A 22,693-nucleotide genomic window follows, 5' to 3' on the forward strand; every position below is an offset into this window, starting at 1 on the left:
AAATTAGAATAGGAGGATTAGCTAGGGAGGGGGTGGAAGAAAAGGGTATGGAAAGTATATGGGAAGGGACTACTAACATTAAATGACAATTGAAAAATCATACCAAAACCTAATACTACAAATATATATGGAAGGAATATAAATGCAGTTACCAGATAATAGGGAGAAGAAATCCCCAACTAGACTTGCCTTTCTCAGCCCCCATCAAAGACATGTCATCTTACAGTAGAAGGGGACTAATCCATTGACCCATAGATGGAAAATGTTCAGAGACCGAAAGAGGATGTCTTCAACAAATCTCTCCTCTCAGATCTCAAGAAGCTATGTGGAAGAGGAGAAGGAAAGAGCTAAGAGCCACAAGTGATGAATGACAGCAAGGCAATGGTGTCTTCCAGACACAGCGGAACTGACACTCAAATGAACTCACAGAGACTGTGGCAGCATGCATGAGATGTCTGCATACATCCAAGCTACACAGGGTCCCAGAGCTGACTCGAAGAAATGCTTGGTGGCTCTGATCCCCTAACCCAGAACCCATGTACAAGTGATATCTTCTGACAGAGGGAAAATAAGTTTTCTCCAACGGAATTTTATTGGGTATTTTAACCACATCTCAAGGCAGGCTCTATGTCAGGCAATAGATGGCAACACAAAACAAAATTGTATTCTTATAGACTTTCTGTCTATTTTGGTTTATTTGGGATTTTTTTTGTCTAGTTGATCTTTTGCTTCTTTGTTTTGATTTCTGTTTTTGTGGGTTTTTTGTGTATATTTCTTATTATTGTTTGTTGTTCTATTTGCTTTGTTTTACAGAAAGAGAACGATTAAACACCAAAGTTGTGTAGGTAGAAAGGTTGGAGGATAAAACATCAAAATATAATGTATAAAAAAGTTTTATTTTTTATTTATCTATGTGTCTGTCTATCTATCTATCATCTATCTATCTATCTATCTATCTATCTATCTATCTATCTATCTATCTATCTACCTACCTACCAACCTACCTACCTACCTACCTATCTATCTATCTATCTATCTATCTATCTATCTATCTATCTATCTATCTATCTATTATTTTTGTTTTTCAAGACAGGGTTTCTCTGTAGCTTTGGAGCCTGTCCTGTAGCTAGCTCTTGTAGACCAGGCTGCCCCTGAACTCACAGAGATCTGACTGCCTCTGCCTCCTGGGTCCTGGGATTAAGGGTGTGTGCCACAAGGCTGAGTGGTGGTGGTGCATGCCTTTAATACCAGCAATCAGGAGATAGAAGTAGGCATATCTCTGTGAGTTCAAGGACAGTATAGTCTACAAAGGAAGGTCTAGGACAGCTAAGGCTGTTTCACAGAGAAACCTTATCTCAAACAAACAAACAAACAAACAAACAAACAAACAAAGTTTTATAAAAAAATGTGAAAATATCCTAAGTCAAAATTTAGTCTAATAATTTTAAATTTATTGACTTTTCAGTGAACCGTATGAGTCAAAGGTGAAGGCCTGAAGGTCCTCAATTAGGGTAGCCATCATTCTGTAGAATCACTATAACTAATCAAGAGATGGTATCAATAAACACAGTATGAATCAAAAAAGTATTAGACAAGTATTTTTTTTAAAAGACATCATGGAAGTTGGGGGATTTTGTTCATGATTGTGAAGAATGGAGAAAAAGACAGAAATGATCACTGCTCACTCGGGTTTCCTACTTCTAGGTACTCAGCTCTTAGTGAAGAGTCAGGCTATGGAACTTTATGAAAAGACCATGTGCTAAGTATGTTTGGTTTTTGTGAGCCACACAGTCTGTATGGATCATGAAAGCAGCTAACATTCTCATGTAAATGAGAACATGGCTGTTTATCAGTAAAGCTTTCTTTCGAGACACCAAAAAAGATTTTCATAAAATTTTCATGTGTCATGAAGTATTATAATTGCTACCAATCATTAAAAACATAAACTTGTGCTTACCTCATGGACACACAAAAAATTTCTAAACCTGTGTGCTGCAATGTGACCTAATACAGTACATTTGGGGGGAAACAGCAGAGAGGGTCAGTAAAGAGATAGCCTAGATCACTCTCTTGCAGATTATCCTAAATGACACACACAAGACTTCAAGGAGTCCATGTGTTTCATCCAGTATGTGTAATGGGTACCATAGACAAGCAAGGACTACAGGCTGAGGCTAGGCTTCACATTTAACTAGATCTCAAAAGTGAACTGGACTGAAAGAACTTTAAAATACTTGGTTTGAAAAAGAAAAACACTCAAATATTAGATCTGAAATTGGTACCACACCCCAATAAACAAAGTCACCTTTCCTGAAGGACTCCCAGAGGCCACAGACCCTAACATGTTCTCACTTATTGCTCTTTTATTTGGATCCTGAGATGGTGATGTCATCATCACCATTAGGTACTTGTGTGTCAGGCACCTTGCTCATTTGTAAACAAACCTTTTCATTTAATTCTCATTCCAGCTTCCTGAAATAGAAAGCATTTATTCAATTTAACCATTGAAAAACTATCCTTGAAAGAGTTTTTTTTTTCTTTGCTTCTCCTAGATCCTTCTCTCCATACATATTAAACTTAGTAAAACAACTTTAATGATGTCGGTTTTTTTCCCCACATGCAGGTGGTCCTTAAATAGCCCTAAAAACTTGTCCAAGAAATCACTAAATTTCCACACAATCAGGATTTATAAACATGGCTTGTTCCCAGTAAGCACCATGAGCTTTTCCTTTCATCATTGCCTTTTAGCCCTTTTGCCTCCCTCCTACCAGCTCTCAGATACCAGGCTTTATTCTAAGTCCCCAATCTGTCATGGACTTGTCCAACTCATCCCCAAAGCATGGTGCCCTAAGTAATCTTAAACAACCTGTGTTTTTAAAGCAAAGAACCACAAGATAAAGGGACAAAATTGAGCGCAGTTAGTCTACAGTTGTTCGGAAGAGAGCTTTACAAGTTTTGTAGTGAGCAGAAACACTCAAAAGGAGTCTGGTGAAGTGGCTAACTTTACCTGCATCTCTAGGGATCCGTGGCCTTGGACAAGGCCCTGGGTCCTGCAAGATGGTAATCATACTTACAAAGGATTTAGGGCCTTGTTTTGAGATGAGATAAATTAATAAAAGTGGAGCAATTAAAAACAAACGCAGATGTAGTGAATACTCAATAAACCTTCGTTACTGTTGATGATTTTATCAATTTTCACACCAACTCATAAAAACATGGACTAGCAACATATATTCATACCAAAAATACTTAATTAGTAGTAATATTCTATATATCTTCACTCTGCTATTCTGTGTTTAAGATGTAAACATTAATAAATAGATAAAACTGTCTTTAAGATCATGCTTTTCAATGCATATGCAATAATATTGATAATCAACTTAGATATTGTAAAATTGTTCATCTAGTTAAATATGACACACAAATTTCTCAGTCTCTCTTCAGCTGCACAAAGGATCATGTCCAGTTTGAGGCTGACCTCATGTTAAAGAGTTACCTGCTGAAAATGATTGCCACCACAGACAACTGGTTGATTTCTGAGTATTGTTCATTAAAAGCACCTCATAAATTTTCTTTCACCCTCAGACTCCTCAGGAGTGAGTTCACTATGGAAATCAATCCTAGTCTAATCAGTTTCTTTTCACTCTCTCAAGCCAATCTAAAACTCTATCTACATCTTAGCCAAACTCAAAATTTATAGTTGAGGGCAAGGAAAAGAACAAAAATAGAACAGTGGGAGTGTGTTTGAAATTACTACTCCTTATTAGGACATCTCCTCTGAAGATGAGTTACTAGAGCAGAATTGAACCTCTATTAACAGTAGTGAATTCCCGAGCCAGACAGCAACAGTAAATAAAGGAACCCGTGCTTACATTCATTTGATGGTTTTGCAGACTGGAGATGTGTTTCTGGCACCATTATTCCACGTTCAGGAAACAAAGCACACAAAACAGTATGTTCCTTAGAATGTTTGCCTTGTGCAGTTACATGAATCAAACAAATGAGGCACGTTTGAAGAATTTAAATTTAAGTGAGATTTTTCATCCGCAGTAGCTTCCAGTTTCTGTTTATTTTTTTTTAAACTTTATTTTGTAAGTGCTTTCGGCCTCTTCTGTAAATAATAACTGGATTCAAGAAGATTTTTTTTTCCTTTAAAGCCCCCAGAGCCTATTTTAGCCTTTCTTGCCAGCACTTATAAACTTACTTTGGTAAAAATAAAGACAGAGCATCATCACAAATCAGGACTGCACTTAAGACAGAGAGGGTGTGTTAGCCTGGGATGCTTCGAGAACTGAGTCTGGTGCGGAGCATTTTATTTCCCTGAGGTAAGGAAAGTGTGACTTGGCAGGAGTTCACACAACTTACTTTAAGATTTGCTTTCTACTCCCCTAGGGAAGAAAACTGAATAAAGATTAGTAGAAGGGGATCTAATATTCTCAACATTTTCTAAACATAATTTCCATCTAGGGACAGTGAGACTCTTAAAATGATCCCTGACCTCTTGCGGATATCAACTAATTCAAGCACAGTTTTGTGGGGTGTGAATTATATTTCCAGTGGGTAGAACACATGCAATTGTGTTACTTCCTACTTACAATTTCATCTTGAGTGGTTGCCCCATGCTATGGGAAATGAGAAAGTCTGATTAACCAATTTTGAAATCAAATACCCATAAATCTATAGAGAACTCCCTAAAATACTATTTTTAACTGAAAATATTCTTGTACAATACTGAACAGGGCTTACTGTTCTACTCCATCATTGGACCTCCTGGAATGTTTCATTCGTTGGATTACAGTGAAATGATTATTTGTTTCACAGAGGTAAATTAGCAAAAAGAAATATAAAGTTTCTCAAAGTCATATTGAAGATATGAATGAAGATTTGCTCATTGAAAAGTAGGCGGCCAAGGGAAGAACACTGACTTTCTCCAGTAAGAAAAAATAGTGAGGCTACTAAGAGTCAAACTAAATAGTAAATAACAACCCCAAACAGATGGACTTGCAAAGTAAGTTCAAGAGTCTAAACCTCAAGTTGGGAGTGTAGAATGATAGAAAATCCACTTAGCATGCTCAAACACCTAGGGTCTATGCCCATAACTTCTTTAAAAACATCACCTTAAGCTTCATCATCTAGACCCATCATGCTTTATTGCTTAGCCATAAGAATACACTAACATGACCTCAGGAATCTTGGAATGTTCTTTAATAAATCACAGCAATGACACTGTGGATGCTGGTGGTGGGGAGGGCAAAAGACAGGCAAATAAAACTACAGCAGCAGCAGAAAGCTTGAGATGTAGCTCAGAGGTGGAATACTTGCCTAGTATGTATGTGCTTTGAGGACCTAGGTTCACATTTGTAATACCAGCACTAAGGAGGGTGAGTCAGGAGGAATGCCTTGAGTTTGAGGCCAACTGTGGCTCTGTAGTGACTTATAAGTCAATGTACTCTACAGTGAGACCCTATCTCCAAAATCACAGAATGAAAACCAAATGGACAGTACTGTGAACTGGCTGCCTGTTGGGAAGGGTGGCGGTCATCTCTGGTAAAGTTGTTTTACTGTCTGTCTTGTTTTGAATTTATTATTCAGGTGATTTGCATTATTCTGGCTCAGAAGAACTCCAGTGTGGTTCAGCAACACGTGCGATTTGCATTTAATTTCTTCCAACACTCTACCATCTCCTCTGTCTCCATTTGCTTTATCCTGTGAGCACTGACTAAATCAAAGGCATCGCTGACTCAAGCTCCATTAGCTTTTGACATTACTGCTGCAATGCTTCTTTATCTGTTTCCATTTTCTGGAATTTAGACTATTTCTTTATTGTTTTATTTAGTGGATTTTATCTTTCCTTCTCTCCATTGAGAGGCTATATATATATATATATATATATATATATATATATATATATATATATACAATTTATCCTGAAAAGACATTCCGTTTTCTCTAAATCTCAATCTGAAAGACACCAATACATATGAGAGGAGTAGAAAGGAAGAGAGAGGGAGATATCTTCCTCAGTTACAAAGAGTAGTAAATTAAAAACTTCCTAGTAAGTAGTGATAAATTGAAGAAAGGAGGACTGGCCAATCATTCATTAAAATCACTATTGTTCACTGCTCTATCCCTGAACTCATCTGGATGCACAACCTTCAGAGATGATGGAGATGCCCATGACACTCTAGCCCCGTAATTTTGGACTCTTCCCACTTGGACCATCTCCTATCGTATCTCCTTCATCCCTACAAGATCCTCATTCTGATTCTAGAGTGAAAGTGGACGTGAGATGATGGTTAGAGAGGATGTGGATTCATTCCACCTTGACCAAAGGTCAGAGAATTCAGGCCTATTCTTGCTCCTTCAAGGTTACTGACCAGAGGTTTGACCCAGGGTGTAGTTAACTTGGTGGTTTTGGGTATTTGAAAAGGTGATTACTTTGTTCATTGAATCTTGGCAAAGAAGTCTTTTGCATTCCCCCTTCTCTTAGGATTAGGGTATTTAAATAAACAAGGGCAGATTCAATATTCACTAGGTTGCCCTCATGACTCTACTTTGTGTCTCTGTTATTTGTGCCTAACATTTCTAATCCACATGCCTCTACCACGGTACATACGAATCTCTCAAGGCTGGGCCTTTACATTCAAGTAGACAAGAAAGACAAATTTTCCATTTGTGATAAAGCCTGCACGCCACTAGTGGTACCCTCTATCCTTACCCTCATTTGTTCCTCTAAAATGAAGTCAGGACAAAGAGCTCAGGCCCTAAATTGTAAGGTACCCACTAAGCCTCTAGCCACTTTCAGAATCCTGTAGGACTGCCAAGCTTTTCTTTAAGCTCATACCTTCCTTGTAACTAACTCGTCATGATTCATTCATTTTCCAGATCCCGAAGCTCCTTATTCTATTTCCTATATTGTCAACTCTTTTCAACACATGGCATTGGCTGTGGATGGCATCTTGTATTCCGGTGAGCCCAATTTTTCTCATGAGTGGGTTCATTTTTTCCTAATTTCAAGGTGACTAGCCCACTAAAACCCAATCTCACATTCTCTCCATTAGTCTCTACCCGAGATCATTCACACAGGCTGCTCCTCGCGGGCTTTCTGTACCAGCTTCCCCATCAACTTCCACAAATGCAGCTGTCTTTCTTCCTCATTGCTACTTAAAAATATCACCAATTGGTAAACAAGTCTGTTATGTGGCTTTTAAAGCCGGGCCTTGAGTCTTTTCCTAGTACATCTTGGAAGCAAGTTTTAGTGTGAAGAGGTACTGGACTTTGAGGGTAGGAATTTCTGCATGCTTGATAAACATTCTACTGTGGAGTGACACCACCAATTAAACCCTCGGTGACAGAGACCCTGAGCTAAGGGCCTTTTTGTAATATAAAATGTGGGAAATATATAACCATAAGGTTTGTCTAGGATCATATTCTTCTCCTTAGGAATGAGTACAGGGCATTTTCAAGTTACTAGAAATCTTTTGCCTATGTGTGTCTGGAACATTTTTTTTCCAATATATGTGTTTTATTTTGTTCACAGAATTAGGCCTCAGATGCTGGGTTTTTCGTAAGTTGGAAGTAATGCTAGAAATCTCACGGTAAGAATTCAAAGGAGGAGAGACACTTCAAAGTATTGAGATGATGGTGGTCGTGGACAGTTAGAGAGTCTTGAATTCCTAAAGGAATGATTTCAAGATGAGGAAAAAGTCTGTTGAAGTAGAACATTAAAATTGTCATAAAAAAAAACAGAGATGATTTTTAATCCATTGTCATTTGTACCTTGGCATTGACTCCTGGGTGTGTGGAAATCATAGCATAATGATCAAGCCCTGCAGTATTTCCACACCAACTCACAAAGAACAGAATCCTCTTAGAATACAGACAAATGGTAATTTAAGGAGGACCTCTCAGCTGTGAACGGCAAAACAGACGGTCATTTTACTGAGCACTGGAACAATCATTTATCCATCCTGGGTCCTTTCAGCCTTGCTGGTGTGCCTTCTCATTTTCTTTGACAGCACATAGGCATGAAGCCGGACATTATGGCTGGCAGCACTGAGTACTTCCTCATCTACACACCCAAGTCACGTGTGTGGCATCTGTATGACTTCCTTCTGAGCAGGATATTTCTCTGTGCGTTTATTATTTACTCATTCTCCCTTTCTCACTATTCTTTTTATTTTTGAGATTATAAAATAATTACATCACTTCATCTTTCTCTTTCTCACCTCTAAAATCTTCCATATAACTATCCTTGATTTCTTTTATATTTATGGTCTCTTTTTTTTAACACTTTTTTCCAGTTTATTTATTTTTTATTAAAAATTGCCATCTCCTCCCCTTCTCCTCCCCCTTCCCTCCCCTCCCCTCCACCCATACCCCCACTCCCTCCCTCTCTAGGCCAAAGAGCCATCAGGGTTCTCTACACTATGTTGAGTCCAAGGTCCTCCCAACTCCCTCCAGGTCCAGGAAGGTGAGCAACCAAACTGACAAGGCTCACACAGAGCCCGTCCTTGTCGTAGTCTCTTTTTTATTAATTGTCATTACATACATAAATGTTCACTATGTACATATGCATTCTTAAACATAACCTGCCCAGTCTATAGAATGTTTTTTGTATATGTGTTATTTAATAACCGTTACACCTGACATTAGAATACCAAATAATACCTTGCTCATAAATCATACACTTAGTACGATTCTTATTTGACCCACAACCTAACATTTTTTTTTCTTGAAAAGAAGTGTCTTATTAGAATAAAAGAGTTTTTTTTTTTTTAAGTTTTAGTTACCATAGGGATTATTTTCCCATACTCTCATGTGACCTGGACTAGGCTGACCTGCAATATGTCCCCTGATCCCTTGTTGGGAGTACAAGTACTCGTGCTTATGCATGGCTTTTCATGTGGCCCCCATGCTTCTACAGAGAACAACTGACCAAGCCATCTCCCCTGTCCCCAACAACTGGAATCCTCACGAGATTCATTAATATACTTCCAACAGTGCAAGTATGAATCTTCACAGATCTGTGGACTGCTCTAAGTAATGTCTTCCTGCATAAGTGACAGAAGAGACACTACAGGTGCAAGGAAACAAACTTTTAAAAAAATCTGGTTTTTTTTCCATTTCATTACACACTTCATTCAAATTTAGATAAGGTTGAACCAAGAGCTTTATCCTGATCATATTAATTCCTTTTAAAAAATTCTTTGAAAATTTGTTTTTAGCTACATTTGATTAGTTGAAGGCATTAAGCATTACTGGTACTTAAATTCACTATTTGTAATTTTCCTTGTTTATACACTATTATATTTGCTTAATTAAAAAAAACTACTGTGCTCTTAAAGCTTATTTCTACCTTAATATTGGATAATGCTGTAGGGATTATTTTAAAATCTTAATATATATATCCAATATGGCGCACGCCTTTAATCCCAGCACTCGGGAGGCAGAGGCAGGCGGATCTCTGTGAGTTCGAGACCAGCCTGGTCTACAAGAGCTAGTTCCAGGACAGGCTCCAAAGCCACAGAGAAACCCTGTCTCGAAAAACCAAAAAAAAAAAAAAAAAAAAAAAAAAAAAAAAAAAATTAAAATGTTCTAACAAATAAGTACTTATGTAATTAAAGTTTATACATTGTTAATTACATAAAAATAAATCTTTTTATTTACACAGATAAATTTAAACAAATATGTATTAAAATTACTAAATGTAAGTTGCAAATTAATGTATAATATTTCAATGAATTGCATACTATATACATTTTCTGTACTCTTTGATTTTTAAAAGTAATTTTACATAATTTTTAACAAAGATTCAAAATACTCTTATGTGTATACTTGATGCTGTAGAAACAAAACTAGTAAGTCATGCACTTAAATCAATAAATCCAGATGCCCCATCTAAAGTCCATTTCTGAATGCTTCTCATTTCCCACACTGTCTGCCATCTGTGGCAGAACAGGTGAGCCAAGGGCAATCCAGGTTCTCTGCAAGAGGTCCTAAACCAAGTCTGATTTCTATGGTAAACACAATTAGACATTTGTATTGAATACAAGTTCTAGGCTGTTTCCGTGTATTAGTAATATGCATTGTCTCCTTACAACCATCAATCAGCTGACACCATTACAAAAGCATCTATGACAATTTTATATGAAGTCTCTCTGAAATCCATGTCTAGTCAAATATTAATGGCTTCACTTTCTAGAAAAATTCAAGTCAGTAACACTAGACTTGATGCATGCTAGGTAAGGAATGGGGAATAAAAGTCCTAGAAAAGTGTCTAGAAGAAACCTTAAAAAGACAAAAGTATTCTACAAGATTTTAACTACAAAAGTTGCCATATTCCACAAAGGGTGGGCTAAAACTTGAGAGATGTGGATATCCCAGCTGGTACAAAGGGGAAATTAAAAGAAAGCAGTAATTATTGGGCAAGGAAGAACCCAGAAGCATAAATCAAATGGTGATCATAGAACATGAAACCATAAATAAAGAAATTGCTGAAAATTTCAGTAAATTAAAATATGAGTGACAAAATATCTTTACTGAGAGAGAAGAAACCATGAGCCCAGGACAGGAAAAGAAGGAAAATAGGCTTCGTCCGAGGTCAGAGGAAAGGCAGCAGTATTCCCAACATTTGCCATTTGTTTCAGTAAAATCAGATGGGACTAAGGGCACACTATTAGCACAATTAAAGAGTTGACATATTTATTAATTCACGTAATCCTCTTTAAGAAAATCATGACATTTTACATCTAAGAATTGCAGAGGAGGATGCCCAGTCCAATGCACTGCTGGTGATTGGAGCAAATGTCTGAGTAAGGAAGGCATCGAGGCAGAGATGTTTGCCATCTTGTCTTCATAATCAAATATGCTTTTTGCACCTATTTATTGCAACCAAATTTCTTAAAGCAGTGTACTATATATAGAAGTTATTAATAGTAAGTGTTTCTTGTAAGGTAGGACATATGTGGAAGTCAATACATGTCCACAGTTAGAATCAACTTAAACTAGAAAAGCAAGTGTTTCTATATTATTTAAACGTAGTACCTAAGAAGATGCATTTTAATAGGTTCTATGGAAATTTAAGAAAATAATTTTCAGCTAGTGAAGGAGGTAACTAGAGGGAGGAGGGAGAGCAACATAGAGACAAGGAGGAGCAGGGGCACAGGTTAGTAAAGAGAGGGTCAGGGGAAAGTGAGAGAGAGAGAGAGAGAGAGAGAGAGAGAGAGAGAGAGAGAGAGAGAGAGAGAGAGAGAGAGAAAGAGAGAGAGAGAGAGAATATTTCCAACATGTAGCATTTCACATAGGAAATACAGGTTTTTTATATGGCATTAAATAACACCTCCACTTAATCCAAGTGATAACATTTTTCTTAAAAAAAAAAAAACCAAACTAGTAGCTAGGTGGGTGGTGCATGCCTTTCATCCCAGCACTTGGGAAGTAGAGCCACATGGCTCTAGATCCACTATATAGATCTCTATATAGCAAGTTCCAGGACATCCATGGCGACGTAGAGACACTCTGCCTCAAAAATCGTACTTATTTTTGTGTATTCCTGTGTGTATGTGCACATTCACATAGATGCACACATGCCAGGGCATGCAAGTAGAGGTCATAGAACAAACCGAAGGGTTGGTCTTATCCTTCCACCATGTGCATACTGGGGAAGGAACTCAAGCCATCAGACTTTGGCTGCAAGAACTTTTATATCATTCGATCCCCTCAGCCTGAGTGTGAAGTCTGATAATCAAAGTCAAGCCTTTCTCTGCACCTTACCCTACAAAGCCTAAGGACACAGAGGAAGGAGGAAACACTACCATAAAGAAGGTGCTAGAAAATAACACATAGAGGAGCTGTTGCTTGCTCTGCTCCTCTTAAGACATCAAACACCAAGGAAGACAAGTGATCATTCTTAACAACACAGAGAAGAGCAACTTAGTCCACCAGGATGCTAATCAATCTGGTTCTTTATGTTCTTGGGAGTTTCAGACCTTCTACCCATAAGTTGCATGCACTAGTTCAATGTTTTCAATGCTTAAATGGCTGAAAAAGTCTTCCAATTTATTTGTCAACATAATCCAACAACATGCTGTTTAACATACCTATTCTAGAATGCCAAAGGAGCTTTAAATTTTCATGGAAAACTTCTTATGCAAGTAAATATTGTGACCACAGGTTATTGTTATTGAGGAAAAATGCGAGCAACAATTACAATTACAGAAGGAGAAAAAAGGCTGTCATGTTAAATTGTTTCACAATTTCTCTTACCATTGCTTTGACTTAATATTGAGTTAGCGTAGTAATGGTTTATGTAATATGCAAAAATCAAAGGTGAAATCTTAAGCCATGCTTTCTTGTATTTTGAAATGAAAAAGTCATCAATGCCCCTTGTTTGGGTGTGTGCACATACAAGCAAACCCTCAGGATACAACTCTTTTAAGATTTCCAATAATAGAAAATGCTGGAAACATACATTTATATTCAAACATCCTTTCATGGATCCACTGACCCATTTTTCTGAAATACTGCCTCTGGGTTTCTACTTGCATTGAGAGTGTAACAAACAGAGCTCAATTGTATCCTCACAGAACCTTGAAGACTATCCTTCAAGTTGCACAACTGACCTTTTCCACAAAAAAAATTTACAGGCATCCATGGCCTCAAAGGCACACAAGTGCATTATGGAACACTTTGAAACAAAGAATTGTGTTGCTTTTCTTGTACAAGAACCAATTTAGATGTCAAACACTTCTTTGCATTTCCTTGTATATTTGCAAACATGGCTTTTAGTATTTTTTTCACTTAAAGGAAAATAATTGATCACTTTACAGGCTAACAAACAATACCTTCTTCAGGGAGCTGCACAGAAGAAAAAATTAAGACCATGCATTTAGCAGATTTTTCAGACACAGAAAAGAGAACACTGAATGCATGCATGATCCTGTCTCAAGTCCTGGCATGAAGACCGCAACCCGGGCATCTCCAGCACAACGCCCATGTGCGAGGTGGAGAGCACGGTACTCACCCGTCTGGCTGAGCTGCGATGTGCTTCTGCTTCTTCGAGAGACGATGGCTACCACTTTGGCACTCAGGCTGGATCTCCTCTTCTTTCCGCCTGCTCCAACGGTCCCCACGGCAGTGTCGGACTGGCTGCCATCGTTATGCTCCAGGGTGTACATCTCTCCACTTACACTGGTGCTCTTGATGATGGCTCTTCCTGAAGTCCCCATCCGTCTGCCTTGCATTTTGGGGGTAAATGAACTATATTTACAAAGTAAAAACATATATGCATCCATAAATTACAGGTCAGCATAACTGAAGCTATAAAACTAAGCTATTTTTTGAAGTAATCCAGATACATCTTTTTTTTTTTTTAATTTTCAGGTGAAAGAGCCAGCTGAGTGGTAGCCCTACTATGTCAGTTTTAAGATTACATCATTTTTCTTTCTTAAAATATTCCTTTTATGTGCATGTGTGAGGGCTAGAGAAGACCTGTGTGTTCACCAAGAGCTCATGGGAGTCAGAAGAGGGCATCAGATGCTCTGGATCTGGAAGGTACAGATGGCTGTTAGCTGTCATATGAATGCTGGGAATTGAACCTGGTTGGGTCCTGGACAAGAGCAGTAAGAGCTCATAACTGTGGAACCACGTCTGCCTACAGCCCCATTACTTTTCTTAAGATGATGGCAGGGCACAGATTAAGCTATGACATTTAAGCACAGAAGTAGCTATGGCATGCCTTCCTCCCCTCCTTCCTTCCTTCCTTCCTTCCTTCCCTCCTTCCTTCCTTCCTTCCTTCCTTCCTTCCTTCCCTCCCTCCCTCCTCTCCCCCTCCCTCCTTCCTTCCCTCCCTCCCTCATTCCCTCCCTTCCTCCCTCCCTCCTTCCCTTCCTTCCTTCCTTCTACCTTTTCTTTTTCCTTTTCAGACAAGGTCTTACTCTGTAGCCCATGCTGTCCTAGAACTTGCTAAGTACACCAAGCTGGCCTCAAATTCACAAATATCCACCTGACTCTGCCTCCCGAGTGCTGGGATTAAAGCTGTGGACCGTCTATCACAGTGCCTGCCTCGAAGTTACAGACTTTTAAACACAGTAAAGAGAAATATCTCCAGTGCTGTCTCTAGGAAAGGGTAAACAACCCATAATGTTCTGAGTCTTTTGGGTTCTAACAATGTCGTGTGACGAAGACCAACTTGGCCATCACGTATTAGTCCTTTCATTCTTTCCTTCTCACTTTGCAATACAAAGTTCACATGAGAAGTAACACGGGAGAGTTAATAGGAATACCTACATTTTATGTTAATAATAACAAATCCTAGTCTTTCTATGAATAATAAAATGAAACCAGTGAGGCTTTGTAACTTATTTGTGTACACCTACATGATGTCATTTAAATTAAAGGGAAACTATCAAAATATGCATTCAGGAAGACAGAAGGGAGTGACCCAGAAAGATCAGAAAGACTGGGGCTTTCGAATTACAGGACTTGCATACTAATAACTGAGAATGACTTTTTTTTTTTTTTCAAGACAGGGTTTCTCTGTAGCTTTGGAACCTGTCTGGAACTAGTTTGTGTAGACCAGGTTGGCCTTGAGCTCACAGAGACCCGCCTGCCTCTGCCTCCCTAGTGCTGGGATTAAAGTCATGCGCCACCACCGCCCACGAAACTGTCTTTTGATGGGAACTGTTTGGAATATTTAACCCTTAGCTGTGCTATTTTCACAGGACATCAGAGTTGAGCAATATGAAGACATTTTGTGGTGCTGGGGTCAACCTCAGGACCTCGGACATGCTAGACAGGTATTCTACCACTGAATTATACCCACCCCCAATCAGCAGTGAGTTTATCATCTCCAGTTTTGTTCCAAACAAAGTTTTTAAAGTTTTAAACCATTTGCAGATTTCAGCTTTTCTCGCTTGCTTTTCAAAACATTGATGAGGAGAGAACCACATGGGAATGGTCAACAGTTGACTTGTATGTGGTCTATCATAGCAGCTCTCACTGAAACAGCAAGCACAGGGCTGACATGTGTCTGTACAAGGTCCTCTATGTATATATTGCTGCTTTTAGCATAGTATTTTTATGGGACTCCTGACTCTGAGAATAAGTGGGTCTTTGACTTTTGTGCCTGCCTGCCGTTGGAACTCTTCTCCTTCTGCTGGGTTGCTTTGTCCAACATTGATATGATAGTTTCTGCTTCATCTTGTTATTTTATCATGTTTGGTTGTTATCTCTTAGAAGTCTGCTCTTTTCTCATGAGAGACAGAGAGTGAATCCAGAGGGGAGGGGACATGGGGTAGGAACTGGGAAGAGTAGAGGGAGAGGAAACTATAATCAGAATATATTGCATGAGAAATGAATCTACTTGCAATAAAAGAAAAAGATATTGAATGAAAAAATAACAACAACACCAATAATTAATCTTCTAATACATGTTACCACAGTGCCCTCATAAATTTATCTGAATGGATTATAATTCTATATCCTCTTTAGGCATACTCTTGCTATCTCTATTTCCTATTATCCTGTATTTGACTTGCCCAATTCTGTGGTGGATCGATATAAACTATCAAGCTTGTTCAACTTCTTGATCATAAATTATGCACCTTAAACTTATTACTAAGAAATCAACGGCATTGCATCTACCATTGTTTATGTGTGTGTTCATGAGTATGCATATGCATGTGTGCATGTATATGTGTTTGTATGTCCATTTGTGCATGGGTATGTATCATGTGTGTACACATGTATGTTTATATGTGTGTATGCATATAGGTTTTCATGTATGCATGTATGAGTGTGTACATGTGTTCATGTGTATGTGTGTGCATGTGTAAACCTTGCATTTACTTTTTTTAGGAGCTCTCTACTCAGCTTTCTGAGAGGGTCTCTCATTGGAGTCTGAGGCTCACCAATTAGCCTAGGCTGGTTGGCCAGAGAGCTCCAGAAATTTGCCTGTCTAGGCCTCCCAAACTCTGGGATTTAAAAGATGCCTTGCTGGGTTCCTATGCAGGTGATGAGAATCAACATCAGTTCCTCATGCTTGTGTGTCAGCCACTTCATCAGCTGAACCACCTTCCTAATCACTCACTAGTTTTTGGTTTTGTTTTTTTTTAACATATTATATCCAATGGTTTTTCAAGTCTCTCTTTAATTATTTTCAATTTTGTAGTAAGGTATAGTGTAGGCAAATAATTATAGTAAGGAATGAACATGTATCTGATTTTTCTTTATTATATCCAGAAATGGAATTCTATTATTGCTATCAACTTATCTTTAAAAAAATATAATTTCATTACTTCTTGGCCTTTTGGCTAAGATCAACTACGAACTGTCATTTCACCATCAGAAGTACTGTGAAACTCAAAGCATCTTCCCTTAAGCCAGAGAGAAGTTAGAAGTTAAATCAAATGCCTTTAAGCATATTCGTATTGTGAAACACATTTAGGATAAGCTGGGAGGGTTCAAACCTTTTATGGATATTTGATTATAGCAATGAAATATTTTACCATGCTGACAAATGTTTTTTGGAATAGCAAAAGTTTGGGTTGCAATGGTACCATTTGATAGGTTTACATTTTTAAGTTATGGTAAATAATTCTATAAAAAAATTATTTCTCCTTGAAATCTGAAGTATTTGCTTAGATGCTTACAGTAATTTTTATATAAAAATATCTATAGCTCTCTATACGTCTTAGAACACCAGTGCTGTTCTATGAGAGAGGTCAGGCGTTTTCAGTTCTACTGACCTACCAACATAATCAGTCAGATTCATGAATACAAGTTTAAGGTTTTAATAGAAATATGCTTTCTACGACACACTGCCCCATTTCTTAACTTTATTCACCCTGCTTCTGTAGCTCTCCACAAAAGGATGGTAAGCCCCTATTGCTAAAGACAATGATTACAAAAGTCATTGAACATGGAGAAGTCTAGCTGGTGCATAACTAGAATCTTCACCCTACTGACTCGTGGTCATGTGACTGGAGGCTACTCTGCACTTTACCAAAGGAGAAAGGTACATGATCCCAGCTACAAGCCCTTTGGTGTACAATGGTCACCTCCAAGATGCACTAGTTCAATAGTGGCAAAAATATTGTGGGAGTAACCAATATCTGATCCAATTTAAAGCCCACTCAATGAGACAGAATTAATTCCCCAACATACTCAGCTGACCAAGAACCTGAGACCATTATCGACAGGGACCTATGGGAAAATCAAATACTATTGTTCTGCTCAAAGAACATAGAAATAAAATTATTCCTAGGGACATTCTGCCAAACTCAGATCAATGTCTTGCTCAAAGACATGTTTTCTTGCTATAGATGAGAACTAGAGAAGAACACCCACAATGAACAATGGGCAGAGAGTCTGAGACCGTGGAACGCTCAGAACTTGTAAAACTTGATATCAGCCAAAAGGCTGAGAAGTGATGAATTATTTCCTTAATGAAAGTTGAGGGCAATAATAGAATTCCATTTTATGGACATAATAAGGTGAACGCATATGCATGTTAATTTAATTGACTGAGTTCATTGAATTGAAAACATAATTTCAATTAAGAAGCTGGGATTTCTTCCACAAATCACTCTCCTCAGGCCTCAGGGAACCCTGTGAAAGAGGAGGCAGAAAGAGGGTATTGGGTCAACAAGGTCATAGAAACACAGAAGGACACAAAGACCATGGTAGCAAGCATAAAAGATGCACAGGACTGGGCCAGACAGGGTCCCAGTCCTGAGAGGTGGAGTGGACACAGTCCCCCTTTTGTCCCTAATACAGAAGTTAACTTTGATTGAAAACCACTTCAAGGGAATCTCCCTGGGTATACAAACCACTGTTAAGGGTAGTCTCCCATGTCCAGCAATAGATGAACAACACAAAATGAACTCAATGACATTTTTGAAGATTGTTTTATAATGGTGTGTTAGGGTTTTTCCCCCTTTACAGGTCCTCTATGTATATATTATGGTTTTGTTATTGTGTTTTGATAAGACATATGTTTGTGAAAATATGTGTACCTCTGCATCTATGTGAGTTTATTGTGCTTTTTCTTAAGTTCTTTTAAATTTTTTCTTCCAGAAGTTCTCTATACCTCTCCCTCACCTTTTGTCATTTTACAAACCTAAATTTTATGTTAGGTTTGTTTTTATTACTTTGCAAAAACTGGCTATCAAAGTCACCACTGTAACACATAAGATCAGGTTCTTATTGTTAATGTATTCTATCCTTTATCTTGGCTCTCTAGCCCTTCTCCCCATCTTTATCTAGATTAGCCAGATCTGTCTGATGGCACACACAGCCAGTTTCCATAAAGAAAGGGAACCCATTCTACCTCCAACCACACAAAAGCTCTGACCTTTCACATAGTCAGGGACATTGGCTTTTGCTGCTCTCTCCACCCTGGGGCATCTGTCCCTTTGTGTGCTTTGCTCTGAATGAACATGTGCACATTTGTGTGTGTGTGTGTGTGTGTGTGTGTTCTGGGAAATCTCAAAGCAAAAGAACTATGTAGCATCCACTCATACACAAGGCTGTGAGACAGACTTAGCTGCACGCATCTCTATTCTCTTGACTGGATTTATAAACGCCATCATGAATTTTTTATAATATTATTGATATACATGTATTTATAAACTGCCAAGTATTTTTTATATTACCAATATATATGTATATATCTCTATTATTAATTTTTCCCATGTCATGCTATGAATATTAAATAATTGTATTTATGTCCACCCCTCTCTCTCTCTTTATAATTTTGTTTCCCTTGCAATGTTGGGAATTAACCCTAGGGTCTTATATGTGGTAGTCAAGCATTCCACCACTGGGCTACACCCCACTCCTAGGTATTTAGTTCTGTCACAATTACTGAAAAAGCTGGAGGCATGAGTAAAGTCTACTACTGCCCATTAAGTTTCATTTGTCCTCCCCACTTATTCTTCCACATCTCTTTTTGAAGGGGAACCTCAGCCAATCACCTTGTTTGTGGGGTGCATTCCCCTTAGGCTAAGTTTACTTATAAAACTTGTGGGTGTGCTTCCCGCTTCCTCTTTGTTTTCCTGCACTCCTCGCTGGAACCTTGGCTTTTGTAAGTTCCCTTTTCTTTCCTTTATTAAAGCTGAATATTATATATTAAAGCTAGTCTGGTTAATCATAACTGCCAATCAACCACGCCCCTTCTTTTTGCTTAAAGTCAAAATTGTATTCCTTCACAGTTGTTCCACTCATAGTACTTGGATCGTGGAATTTCCTACTTTGATGATTAAAATGTGCATTCTGAGTTACTGAATACTTCTTCACATGATACGTTTTACCCTTTTCAGAATTGTGCAAGCACTACACAGGAGTGAAACTGCATTACTCCCTACTCATACCGATGGGAAGAAAAAGGCTAAAGACACAAAGAATGTGGGACCACAGTGCCCAGAATCCCCTGTGTCAAATCAGGTGGTGAGCAGCAGACACGTTCCTGAGGTTGCCTTCTAACATTTATTTATTCACTCTTGCTCTCACACACATGAAAGCGCAATAGTTACACACACACACACACACACACACACACACACCAGGGAGGGAAGCATGGATTTGACACTTTCTAAGACAGGGTCTCTCACAGGCCTGGAACACATCAAGTAGGGGGATTTTCTTGCCTCAGCCTCACCAGAGCTAGGCTTGCAAATGTGTGACACTACAGCCAGCTTGTTGTTGTTGTTATTATGTTTTTTTTTAAAAAAATTGGCTCTCCATTTTTAGATCGGGCTTGTCTGGAACTAAAACTTGCTATGTAGTTGAGGCTGGGACTAAAAGCATGTATTGAAGGAGCAGGAAAAACTCCATTTTGAGAAAGAACTCCATTTTAGATAGGACCTAAATAAGGGGTTGAATGCAGACCAGCAACGTCATAAACATCCCTAAGAAACTGTGCCAGCCCTGGTCACAGTGACCCACTAGGGTGTCTAAGCATCTGTTTACATCTATTTACTTCAGATTGCCTTGTAGGTAACTGATTAATCACTGTTTTGACTGTTTTGAAATTCCCCTAGACCCCAACTAACAAATTCAAAAGTTGTATACTTTTACCCACTCCTAAATTGCCAAGGCTTGTACCACCCTGCCTGTGGTTTTGCCCTTTAAAAACCCATTATCCTGGGAGCTCGTGGCCATTCTCCTCCACCCACTGTGTCGAAGTGATGGATTACAGTCCTTGTTAGCTAATTTGTAATCCATAAGCCCCAGTGTGTTTGCATCGGATACCGGCTAGTGGTGGCCTTGTTTGGGGTCCTGTGATATAGGCCTAACTGTGCCACCATGTCCTTTTTCAATATCCAGAGTTTAACAAAGGTGTTGGTGTTTGAACTCAGCTCCTCTTGCTTGGAAGAAAAGAACTTTAGGACTGTGTTGTCCCAGTCCCCAACTCTTCTAAGTTTCCTAGAGAAAAACAGGCATTATCTCAGCCGGCCTGTCTTTGTGGGCCTGAGCTCATTCTGTCTCCCCAGCACCCAGCAGGGCTTGGAGCCTCTGCTTGGCTTCTGCTCTTCAGTGACTGCATCTGTATGGTTTATGGAAAACATTCCCTCTGCATGACTAACTCACTAGCCAGAGGAAATCTAAGGCAAATTCTGAAACTCTTCACTTGCCAGCTACCACTTTCTCTATCAGTTCCTGAACTGAGCCAGCCATTTCTTCAGCCTCATAAAACCAGGGCTCTCTGCTCAGGTGCTATTTCCCATGCTCCCACCATGGAAAGCACCCTCAGACCACAGTGGGGTTCGTGTGGCACTTATCTTGTGTTTTCCTTCTCTTCCAGTGTTTGGAGAACCTCAAATTACTATTTTGTTGCTTACAAATTCTGCCAGATTTTCTTCTTTGCTCTTGTTTAGCGTTTAGAGCTTTGAGTACTCTGCCTCAAATTGTGTTGTCATCCCTGGGGTAGACTAGACCATACATTACACTGTTCATTTTTAATAAGGGCAGAATTATTAGACCAGCTGCATTTTTCATGAAATTTTCATACCCTAAGTAGTGAAAACATATATTGTATAGTCAGGCTCTAGCAATAGCTGTCTTCTTTCCTTCCTTTCTTCCTCCCTCCCTTCCTCCCTTCCTCCCTCCCTCCCTTCCATTTCTTTCGTTTTGAAATTATAATTTTAATATATCATTTCTCCCTTCCCTTTCCTCCATCCAAACTCTCCCGCACAACCCTCCCCACTCCCTTCACATTCATGGCCTCCTTTCTCAGCAATTGTTATTGAGTTGTTCTCATCAGGGTATCCTGATTCTGCACAGAATGTCAGACCTGCCCTGCTTCACTAGATGGCAAATCTGTAACTATTACGGGTAAGGCATTATTCCCAGGTTTCTTAGTGTCAGACACCAGCAAGGTACTTTTTGTTCAAAGTTATAAGATTTAATTTAGTGAATTCTACATTTTATTTAATACCTGTTTAGACCATATATTCCTGACATCTCTGCTTATTTTGATGTCAATTTGTCAAATCTGAAAGCTGATTTCTTTAATTTTTAACTTAGTGATGTGGTTGATTTTCAGCTTCATGTCAGATTAAGTTTTAAGTATTTTCTTATAGAATTAGAGAGGCCTAATAAAAATAAATCATTTTTAACTTTAAATCTGCAGTTGTAAGGTATATTTATGTGATTACAGACATTGATGAATCATTTGAACCTGTCTGTATTTCAAATGCAACAACAACATGGACCCCACAAGGTGATAATTGCTTCTTACTGGGGAGAGATACAGAATAGTCTTAGAAAGTGATAGAACACAATAGAGAAACAGCATCTGGGTATGGCAATAAGAATAGAAAAGAAAATACATATGACTCCGTAGAGCTCAGGATCATGTCTGCTTTGTTATGTCCTGGGATAGTCACTTTCAGTTATAATATCTGCATGGAAGTATTCAACAAATGAATGACTAAACCAATAAACAAAAAATAAGGCACACGGAATTGCTAATTAGTTTACACTCTCACTATCAGTGCGTGGCAGCACCAAGAGGAGCGCTCGAGATTGACATCTGAGAAGAAAGCAGCCTGTGGGGAAGGCTGGCTGCCCTCATGATGTCTTGTCATGGGACTTCTGATTACAAGGTCCTCCTTATTCAACCGTTACTATCTCACGCCTGCTATCCTCTCTGAACTGAAATCCTCTCTGTTCCCACAATGACTTCCTCACTTGGATATGAGCTCCTTCTGTCCCCATCCCTCACGTTATATCTTGTTTCCCTTGCTTCTATTACTCCTCATGACTCAGTTTCCCACCTCTGCTCCTCCATCTTTCCATCCTCAGTGATTTTTAGCCTCAGTTCCCTTCAGCTTCACCCTCGACTTTCCTGATGGTTATTTTCTCAAACCTGAAGGATCTAAGGATTCAAGGTCCATTTCAGGATGCATTGGAGCTCTGCCCTGGTCGTTGTTTCCTTGAGATAAACGCTCCTGAGAATTGCTTCTTCTCATGCTTAGCAAGTATATGCTTTTCTAATTTATAATTTCCTTTTTTAATATTAAAACTTTGTATGCAACTGTTTTAAAATGGTGGAAACAGTGACACAGCACATATGTACCCCTTTCTAGAAGCTTGTTTGGGAGATATTATGTAGACTTACTTCATCTCCGTATATCTGGAAATGACAGGATGCAGTAAGGAGGAGGAGCTGAAGCATAGAGCTGAGCTC

General features: G+C 38.8%; 1 protein-coding gene across 40 annotated transcripts in view; it reads right to left on the minus strand.

Annotated features, from left to right (window-relative positions):
* Rims1 (regulating synaptic membrane exocytosis 1) overlaps window positions 1-22,693 on the minus strand; it is a 473,179-nt gene that overhangs the window by 46,100 nt on the left and 404,386 nt on the right. For 24 of the 40 annotated variants that reach the window (XM_042055795.1, XM_038344177.1, XM_038344176.1 and 21 more), the window contains one exon: window positions 13,025-13,260. The exons of 11 other annotated variants lie outside the window; for them this stretch is intronic. In XM_042055795.1, the coding sequence (XP_041911729.1) occupies window positions 13,025-13,260 (236 nt within the window). The remainder of the gene's footprint in view (window positions 1-13,024; window positions 13,261-22,693) is intronic. 5 more of the 40 variants (XM_038344202.1, XM_038344195.1, XM_038344185.1 and 2 more) reach the window with 1 other exon arrangement.

Source organism: Arvicola amphibius, chromosome 9 (genome assembly GCF_903992535.2).
Source record: "Arvicola amphibius chromosome 9, mArvAmp1.2, whole genome shotgun sequence".
NCBI lineage: Eukaryota > Metazoa > Chordata > Mammalia > Rodentia > Cricetidae > Arvicola > Arvicola amphibius.